At 51.7% G+C, this 10480-nt stretch overlaps 1 protein-coding gene across 1 annotated transcript; it reads right to left on the bottom strand.

Moving 5' to 3' along the window:
* Nucleotides 1-8140: 8140 nt before the first annotated feature.
* FNDC10 (fibronectin type III domain containing 10) lies at nt 8141-10243 on the bottom strand. The gene has a single exon (XM_084788233.1). It carries the CDS (start codon nt 10110-10112, stop codon nt 9441-9443), a length of 672 nt encoding a protein of 223 aa, XP_084644359.1. The 5' UTR covers nt 10113-10243; the 3' UTR covers nt 8141-9440.
* Nucleotides 10244-10480: the final 237 nt, after the last annotated feature.

The following is a 10480-nucleotide window of genomic DNA, read 5'->3' as shown; positions in this document are numbered from 1 at the left end:
CTCATATTGTGAAGTGAGTGTCCTTACTTCTTCTCCCGGGAATCTGTAGTGCTGCAACTTGGAGAAGTTTGCCGGGGGCGGGGTGGGGTGTTGCTGTGCTTTCACAGAGGCCGCAAATGGCAATGACCCACCACAGAACCAGAACAGTGAAGGCTGACAGCCAAGGGGGAAATGCTGTGAGAGATATGAACACAAAGCAGAGCTCTTGCTCCAACGGAGTTAGGGATGTATTCTGAGCTTGATGAATGACCCCGGGCCTTAAGGATGTATTCTGAGCTTGATGAATGACCCCGGGCCTTAAGGATGTATTCTGAGCTCGGTATAGATGACCCCGGGCCTTAAGGATGTATTCTGAGCTCGGTATAGATGACCCCGGGCCTGACCACAGGGATTCAGGTTGCCCCGACAGGCGTATTTCACTATGGAAGCAGTTTCATGAACTTTTCTAGCCACAGAACAAAAGACCCATAAACTGGTCCGTTTACCCGCACGTTGGTAGGAACACCTGATAGGCAAGTCACCTCAAGGCAGGAAAATCTATAGGTTTCAGATTATTACTCCTAGTGCTTGTAAGCTTCGAGGCTATCTGTAGTTGTCCGCCAGGCTTGTAATATACCAAAGGTTTTACTAATAGTTGAAGACCTTAGGTCAGATCAGAGCTTGATACCCAACGGCTATTAACGGAACTAACCCCAGGTGTGGTGGCCCACGCCTGTAATCCTGCCACTCGGGCCACTACAGCAGGAGAATTGTGCGTTGGTGCTCCGTAGTGAGTTCACACTCGGCTTACCACTGAACTAGAGCCCAACTCAAAGGGGAGAGGGAAAGATAGCACAGGGTAACCGACCCCGTCAATCTTCTGCAGCATTCGGCCCTTCCATAACCGCAGCGTTCTGACCAGCCCCTCAGTCTGCAGGGTCTTCAACAAGGAGGAGGCTTTTTTTTCAGGGAACTTCGAGTCACTAAGTCACAGATTTCACTAGGATGTACCCATTGTCTCCAGAAGGAAATCCAAGGACACAGATGTTGGCCGTGTCTGAACACCTATGACAGCAGATCTTAGGCATGGGGGAAAAACAGGTGGAGAGGAAGTTAGGAAACTCAGAAGCCTAGGTGTTTAGGGAACCGCCCCTCACTGACATTGAAGTCGGTCGTCTTTGTGTTTCTAAGAGAGAAAAGACTGAGACCCTGTTGTAAGCCCACCAGAGACCATCACACAGACACTCTTTTTTTTTTTCCCCGAGACAGGGTTTCTCTGTGTAGCCTTGGCTGTCCTGGACTCACTTTATAGACCAGGCTGGCCTCGAACTCACAGCAATCCACCTGCCTCTGCCTCCCGAATGCTGGGATTAAAGGCGTGTGCCACCACGCCCGGCTTCACACAGACACTCTTAAAGCCAAAAAAAGGAAGGTCTTTTATTGTTGCCTGGTGCCTGTTGCACAGGGAACTTGGCCCAACTGTGTAGCCTTGAGCCTCACAGCTCTTTGTTGCCTGTGTACAAAGCTATCTTGGTTGTCACAGTTAGCAAGAAGCAGGACTATAGAAGAAAAAAAAAAGCATGATTAGGACATTTAGGGAATTTTTACTTGAGGACTTTCCTGAAACTATGGACCATGTCTCTGTTTCCACTTTGGCAGGTGTTGAGGCCTATACTCTCTGGAAAGTTTTAAGGGCAGAATGGCATCTCAAACATGGTGTCAGTTATGCTAAAGTCTTCGGTCCTGTTACAAGCTAGGTGTCAATAACCCCTAGGGTCCCCTCTGATATGCTCAGGGGAACAGTATGAAGAAACATGCATTTGTTTTGTAGGATTTGAGTGTGTGAGGGAGGAATGAGGACACGTTCCCCAATTTTGCCATATTTATTATTTTAAAATTCTTGTGACTCGGAGTGAATGCTTTTGTTTTTGCTGTTTTATTTGGAGTTTTTAGTTTGTTTAGTTGATTTTGTTTTGTTTTTTTGTTATTTTCAAGAAGGGTCTCACTTTATAGGTGTCCTGGAACTCTCTGTGTAGATGAGGCTAGCTTCAAACTCAGAGATTGCCTGTGTCTGCCTCCCAAGTGCTGTGATTAAAGACCAGCACCACTACACCTGGCAGATACAGACTGTGTGTTTAAAAAAAAAATCTGTAAGAGGGGCAAAAGTCTAAGGAATATTCCCCACACCAAGGATGTGAAAGTGAAACTGGGGAGTCATTAGAAAATAGGATTAAGGATACTCTGAATGGTTTTTTGTTGTTGTTGTTGTTGTTCGTTTGTTTTTGTTTTTGGAGACAGGGTTTCTCTGTGTTAGCCTTGACTGTTCTGGACTTGTTTTGTAGACCAGGGTAGCCTCGAACTCACAGCTATCCTCCTGCCTCTGCCTGCCGAGTGCTGGGATTAAAGGCGTGCACTGCCATCCCTGGCTCTCTGAATGCTTTTATACCTTACAGAATCTCCTTATATTATGATGAAGATCCCTTTTCATTTGCAGTCACAAATAACAGACCTATTTCCATAGTGAGTACGAACTTCTGCATGGCTCTTCGGTGTGCTCACAACACGTTGGCCTGACTTGCGAGGCATTAGTGTCTTGACATCAAGCTTCCTCCTGTCTCTGCCCTGCCTTAGAGCTTGGTGACAGAGCAGCTACTGCCTACCCACCCATGCCGTTCCTGTAATGCACACGCTGCTCCCATCAGCGGTTTCTCTTGCAGACATGACCACACTGTAACTGCTGGCCCAGCTATACCTCGGTTACTCTAGTCACTAACTGAGCTGGAACGATGCCCCTTCTGAAGGAAGGAGCTTCCGGCTCCCAACACCACACCACATTCAACTTGCCTTTATGTCTCTGAATGTTCTTTTTGGAGCTGTATGCCCTGCTTATAGATTCTGAGCCCTAAAAACATTCATACACACACACACACACACACACACACGGAACCTACGGCCTTACACTTGCTGAACAAGAGCTCTACCACTGAGCTGTATCCCATCCCCTTTCCAGTGTGCACAGGCCTCTGTCCCAATCTCAGAATCAATCTCAGCTACAGAAAGCTTGAGGCCAGCCTCGGCTACATGAGTCCCTACCCCCAAAACAAAGCAAAACAAAAGCTGCTGCCCCCCCCACACACACACACAGGCCCTCAGCTGAGTGGTCCCAGATCAGACTGGAGAGATCACACTACCAAGACTGTGGAGTTGGACTTTTTCTCACTGACACCTGTTTGAAGCTATAATGTAGGAACCTAAGCTGAAAGACTGTTTGTTTGTTTGTTTTAATGTACATAGGTGTTCTGCCTGCATGAGTGTCTATGCATGTATGCCTGGTACCCTGATTAGTTACAGTTACAGAGCCACCATGTGGGTCCTGGGAATCCAATCCAGGATTTCTGGAAAAGCAACCAGTGTTCTTAAATGTTAAAGAGTGCTCCAACACCTCGTGCAATTTTTTAAAAAAAAAAGACAGGTTCTCTCTATGTCGCCATAGCTGCCTAGAACTCACTTTGCAGACCAGGTTGGCCTCAAATTCCCGGGGGCTGGGATTAAAGTGTTATCAGGCCTGGCTAGGACATTCTTTTAATAGCCAGAATAAGACAACTAACCTAATAAATCACAAGTAGAGTATTTAAGTCATAAAACTTGGTATCTTCTAGATGTAAGATAAACCTGTAAAATTAACACATTTATCAACTTGAAATTTTTCTTCATACCACTTTGTAATCTTTCCTGCTTTCTCTTCTTCCAGCCCTCAGTCATTTCTCCAGATTGCCCGCTACTCTCCAGACAAGGGTATCAGTGCTCCTGCTGCTGTAATCTGCATACCTAGCCTCAAAGTCAATATATATCTGAGGATGACCTTGACATCCTGGCCTCTCAGGCATTGCCAGTGTTTATTCATCTGGTCCTTACTGCCAATGTTTTGTTTTATTTTATGTGCACTGTATCTCTGTGAGTGTCAGATTTTGGAGTTACAGACAGTTGTGAGCTGCCATGTGGGTGCTGGGAATTGAACACGGGTCCTCTGGAAGAGCAGTCAGTGCTCCCAACCACTGAGCCATCTCTCCAGCCTGCCCCACCCACCCACTCTTTTTTTTTTTTTAACAGGATTTCTCTGTGTAAACCCTGATCATCCTGGAACATGCTCTGTAGACCAGGTTGGTCTCAAAACTCACGAAGATCCGCCTGCCTTTGCCTCCAAAGTGCTGGGCTTACAGGCGTGTGCGGCTGCCCCAGCTTCCTGCCTCTGCCTCCCGAGTGCTGGGCTTACAGGCGTGTGCGGCTGCCCCAGCTTCCTGCCTCTGCCTCCCGAGTGCTGGGCTTACAGGCGTGTGCGGCTGCCCCAGCTTCCTGCCTCTGCCTCCCGAGTGCTGGGATTACAGGCGAACACCTCTGCCCCAGCTTCCTAGTTGCCAGTCTTCCTACTTTACTTTTATTGGTGAGCGGCTTTTCCATTGTTTGGACAATACCACATCACTTCGTTCAATCACCTGCAGATTGGTATTTGGGCTGTTTCTAGTCTGGGGCTATTACAGATCCCTCGTACGTCTGCCATGAGCACGTCTGTGTGAACGGTACGTACACACACCTCCATTTTCCCTGAACTAGTGTCTGGGGGTAGAATAGAAAGGAGGTATTTTTCGGGGGCTGGAGGGATGGCTCAGTGGTTAAGAACACTGCTCTTCCAGAGGTCCTGAGTTCAATTCCCAACAACCACATGCTGGCTCACAACCATCTATAATGAGATCTGGTGCCCTCTTCTGGTGTGCAGGTGTACATGCAGGCAGAGCACGCATATATAAAAATAAAATAATAACTTAAAGAAGAAAGAAAATGGCATTTTCATTTTGTTTTGAATTTTGAATTTTGGGGGAAGCCCTCACTGTTAAGCCCAAGCTGGCATGTGCCACTATGCCCAGACTCTGTGTGTGTGTGTGTGTGTGTGTGTGTGTGTGTGTGTGTGTGTGGTCTGTCTGTCTGTACAAGTTCTTCACATTTGGGTTAAGAAAAAATCAAAGGGCCAGGCATGGTAGCTCATAAGTTTAGCCTCAGCATTCTGGAGGCAGAGGCAGGGGGATTTGTCAATTCATGACCAGTCTAGTCTATAAAGAAAGTTCCAGCGCAGCTAGGACTTCATAATGAGACTCCGTCTCCATAAGTAAATGAATGATTGAATGAATGAAGAATGGATGAAAAGCCAGGCGTGGTGGCGCACACCTTTAATCCCAGCACTGGGAAGGCAGAGGCAGGAGGACTGCTCTGAGTTCGAAGCCAGCCTGGTCTACAAAGCGAGTCTAGGACAGCCAAGGCTACACAGAGAAACCTTGCTTAAAAAAAAAAAAAGAGAATGGACAAAAAAAGAGAAACTGCTGAGGGGATGGGGACATGGCTTTGGTGGAAGTACGTAGGAGCGTGTGTGTGTGTGTGTGTGTGTGTGTGTGTGTGTGTGTGTGTGTGTATGTAATGACCTGGGTTTAATTCCAAGCATACACAGGGTCTTACCGTGTAATCCTGACTGGCCTCAAAGCAATCCTGTTGCTTCAGCTTGCTAAGTGATGAGGTTATGGAAATATATCACCACATTTGGCAACAGGCAGAAACTTAAAATACTGGGTTTTCTATTCCTTTATTTTACTGGGTTTTCTATTCCTTTATTTTATGTGTGTTCCCATGACTATGTACATGTAGAGGTCTGGAAACAACCCCCAGAAGCTGGTGCACTCCTTCCACCATGTGAGTCCTGGGGATGAAACCCAGGCTACCAAGCGTGAGAGGCACCTTTACCCAGCAAGCCACCTCAACCAACCCTGTGTTTTGGTGTTCTCGACAGTCTCGTGTAGCAAAGACCGGCCTTGAACTTGTAATTGTCCTGTCTCCATCTTCCAGCTTGCTGGGATTATAGGTTTGAACCCAGAGCCTATCTTAAAAAATTTTTTATAAAGTTTATCCACTTATTCTTTTATGATATATGTTATGTGTATGATTTTTTTTAAAGGTGATTGATAGGATTAGTGGTAAACTATGCATTTTAGAATAGAAGATCAGAGAAGCTGAAACTGTAACTAGAAACTACAAAATAGGGATGGGGAGGTAGCTCAGATGCTAGGATGCTAAGCCAGCTAGGGATGGGGACGTAGCTCAGACGCTAGGATGCTTACCCAGCACACACAGAACCTTAGGTTTGATACCCAGCACTATATAAAAATCAAGACTAGGGCTGGAGAGATGGCTCAGAGGTTAAGAGCACCGACTGCTCTTCCAAAGGTCATGAGGTCAATTCCCAGCAACCACATGGTGGCTCACAACCATCTATAATGAGATCTGGTGTCCTCTTCTGGCCTGCCGGCAGGATATTGTATACATAATAAAGACATCTTTTAAAAAATCAAGACTGGTGGCACATCAATTACTTTGGCACCTGGGAAGTCAAGGAAGGAGACTCACCAGTCACACTGATCCTTGACTAATGAATTGGAAGCCATCCAAGGCTCTAAGTGATTGTCTCACAAATAAAAAGGAGGAAGGGCAGTGAGGGAAAGATGGGAGGAAGAGGAAGAAGAGGAAGACTACAGACAGCAGGCAGGAATGGTGGTACATGCCTGTGATACCAGCACTCAAGAGGTTAAGTCTCACACTTAATCTCAGTAGTTGGGAGGCCCCATTTCTTTGGGAGCTCAAGGCCATCCTGGTCTACATAGCAACCTCCAGGGTAGTCAGGGCTGTACGCTAAGACCCTGCCTCAAAAGCAAAAATTTTCCTCACGTTGAAGTGCTCGAGACCCAGTGACTAGTGGGGTTTACGCTGTGTTCTCTGAAAGGTCATGTTACTGTCCTAAGCCCCGGAGACAGTGAGTGAGCTATTTCAGTAGCTTCTGTGTGGACGTTCTGGAGGAAGCACTCCTCTCACGGGCGCCCAGCTCATGCAAACAAAGTAGCTATGGGTCATTCTGGTAGGCTAAGGCTTTTGACGGTAGGAAGAGGAGGGAGTTTTGTTTTGGGTTGAAGTGTAAAATGTCCTTGTGGGGATCATACTGAACATTTCAAGAAGGGTACACACTTGAGTAAGGTTGGGCTGGGGCACGGCTCTGTCTGGGGCAGAGTTATAGCGAACCTGAGCAGTAATTAGACAGTTTATTCCTCCGTATGTCTGGCCTGTAAACTGTTTTTTTTTTTTTTGTCGTTTGTTTTCTTTCTTGACCTTTAACACCATACAGCTGAGAATGACTTTGAGCATCTTACCCTCCAGCCTCAATGTCCTGAGTGCTGGCGTTACAGATGTCTACCACAATGCCCAGTTTACATGGTGCTGGAGATTGCCAGGAAAGCATTCGCCCAACAGAGCTACAGTTGACTCATGTTGAGGGTCCAGGGAGGGTCTGGTAGAGCTTTAGCACCTGAAGAGGTCGCATGGTCCTAGCTCTGGAATCAGATGGTGTCTAAGGAGCTAAGGTACTTCAGACAGGGCACTTCCAGAGTTCCTAGGCTGGCTGAAGACACCAGATCCACCAAGAACAGTGGTGGACTGCAAGCCGGACTGCAAGCCCCTCCCATTTCTGCCCCCACTGTCTGGACAGCCTGCTATGTACCCCACCCCTCAGAAGAGCCAAGGCACATCACTACACCCCCCAACCTTCTTCCCACTCTCTCTGGATGAGTCACTCATCAGGGCTCAGCCCTGTCTTTTGCTTTCTTCAGGGTCACAGGAGCCTAGGAGTCGCAAGGACATCCTGGGTGGGGAGAGAGCGTGGCTCCCACGGTAGCAGCCCCAGATTCACTTTCTGCCTCCTACTATCCCCAACTCTAACACTGCAGAGGGAAGCCCCAGTCCCCTCTTAGAATTGCCTACATGTTGCTTGTCACAGCCCAAGTGGGTCATCATCCTACGCTGAGGCTATTTCTAACCACTGCCAGCCCCACCTCCCATTCCCCCGCCCAACACAGCTGGCCCAGGAAGAGAGATGCCATCCCAAGGTCTGAGGGAGGACAAGCAAGCTGCGGACACCCTGCCAGTCCTCCTGCCGGAACTGTAATGTCAGCTGACCACCTCCCATCCCCAGTGGGAGAAGGTTTAAGGCCAGCCACTGGACTAATGCTGGAGGCCCTTAGAGGAGCTGAACTCGCCTTTCCTTCCCTCACCCATGACCTTCCCTCCAACATCCCAAAGAAACACACCAGACAGGGTTTTTGGTCTGAGAGTGATGGACATTTAGATGTTGTCAACTGACCAGTGCCTCACAGGGAGCGGGCAGAGCGAAGACAGAGAGGTAGGGCACAGGTGCTGCCAGCGAGGGCTCAGGTCATCATGGTCGCTGGGGTGAGAGTTGGAGGGAAACTAGCCAGGGTCAGGTCCAGTGGTCAGAGCCCGGGCTCAGAGATCACCAAGGGGCCTGTCTGCCAGGAGGTAGGCAAGGCCAGCCTGTCCGTGGAGATGGAGGGGATGACATCACTGGGGTCAGAGCTCAGGCTCTAGTGAAAAGACCGGGCTGAGGGTAGGGAAGTGGCACCGAGGCCACCGAGGTCTCTGAGGTTGGTTGAGGCTTGGGATCCAGACCACAGTTAAGGGTCTGGCTGGACAAGGCTGGCAGCTTTCCTTCAGCCCTCAGGATCCCTCCAGCTGTCCTCCCAGGCCCCACCCCCACCCTGGGAAAGTCCTAATCAAGGCAGTACAAGCGAAAGGAAAGGGTGAACCCCCAGCCTCCGACGGCGGAGGACACTCACCCCTGGATGCAGCGGCTGGACGCTGGGCCCAGCCTGCTGAGCTACATCATGGCTCTTGGCTTCTCGGACACCCACATAGGAAGACAAACGAGGGCCTGGGAACCCTGGCCCCAGGCTCCTGAAAGTCTCAGGGATGGTGTGTCCTCAATGGGACTCTGGCCAAAAGCATGCATAAGCCAGCCAGTCACAGGGCCACGGCCCCCATGGACAGCTGAAGGGTGATGGTGGCTCCTGCAGTGGGCCAGAGATACTAAGGCACAAAGCTAACCTAAGCCCACTGGGGTAAGGTGGGGTGGGTACGGCCTCCAGAGGTCACTTCTCCCAACCTGCAAAGCACAAAGTGACCAAGCAACGATCACGGCCAAGCTTCGACAACCTGGCACAGGATGAAAGTTCAGGTTGATGATCCTGCGTGCCAGTGGCTCTTGCCAGAAGGGAATGTATATTCTGGCCCGGCCCTACATACAAAGGCCCTGGAGAAGGGGAAGACCCCTGGACGCAGCTGACACTCTAGCCCATGCCTATGGGCCAGTCTGAGGCCTGAGTCTGGAAGGCAGATACCCAGCTGGGGCTGGCAAGGTCGTGGGATGATGCCAAGATCCCTGCGTGGGCTAGAGTCTCCATTAGGCCCTCCATGGGGATCCTAGGAGGGAGAAGGAATGAGAGAAAAGCAAGGAGAGGGCCTTAGGGTCTCAGCGCACTTGGGCAGATGGAACCCTGGTGGGCGGGTCGCCTTGGGCTTCAGGACTGCCTGCGCAGACTGGGTCGCCGGAAGGTCGGGTGCATGAGGTTCTCGGTGATGTAGGCCACCAGCAGGCAGATGACCACCAGCATGACACAGATGGAGCCGCCTACCGCCGTCATAGCCACCACGATCTCCTGCATAGCTGCCGGCTCGGCGGTGAACTCCACGCATTCCGCGAGCTCTGATGGGGCGGCGGCGAGCTCGGCGCGCAGCGGCAGCGGCTGCAGGCACAGGCGGTAGCGCACGCTGTCGTGCACGTCGGGCAGCAGGTAGTCGCGGCAGGAGGCACCCAACAGCACGCGATCGCACGGGAAGCGCGTGTAGGTGCCACGCCACGAGCAGTTTAGCGCGAAGACGCGCACGCGGCGCGCCTCGGCTGGAGCCAGGCGCCACTGCAGCAGCACGCTGCGGTTGCGCAGGACGTGGGCGCGCAGCGAGCCACTCGCCGAGGCCAGCGTTACGCAGCCGGGCGTCTGGCAGCGGAATCCCCGAGCGGGGCTGCGGAAGCACAGGCGCCCACCGCCCGCCTCGGGGCCCTCGGACAGCACCTTGTAGGGGCACCAGGGCGCGTCGGAGGCCGGCTCCCAACCCGGCAGCGTCGGGTCCACAGCGGCGACTGGCGGCGGCGCGCAGGCGGCCAGCAGCAGCAGCAGCGGCGGAGCGCGCATCCTGCGGCTGGGCCGGCGCGACAGGGCGCGGGCTCGCGGGCGCACGGGGCGCGGCAGAGGGTCACGCGGGCCGCGCCGCCGCCGCCGCTGCTGCCGCGCTCGCCCCGAGCAGCGCCCTCCGCTGCCACCCGCTCCGACCCGCCCCACGCCCACGCCCACGCCCGGTGCGCGCTCGGACCCAGCGGCTAAGGCGGGGCTGCCCCACGTCCCGCCCCCTTAACCCTCTCCGGGCCACATTCCCACGGGCGAGATAAGAGTCGGCCTACCGCGGGCAGGGTTGAGCAGTGACCCTGGGACAGGCCCTTGTCACAACTGATGAGGAGTCATTCGACGGCCCCTCTATCCGATGCTGGCCCCTTGTGGCCCGC

The sequence above is a fragment of the Acomys minous genome, assembly GCF_964271855.1.
Source record: "Acomys minous genome assembly, chromosome: 6".
Taxonomy (NCBI): domain Eukaryota; kingdom Metazoa; phylum Chordata; class Mammalia; order Rodentia; family Muridae; genus Acomys; species Acomys minous.
The sequence above is the reverse complement of the archived record's forward strand: the minus strand, read 5'-3'. Positions and strand labels throughout refer to the sequence as shown.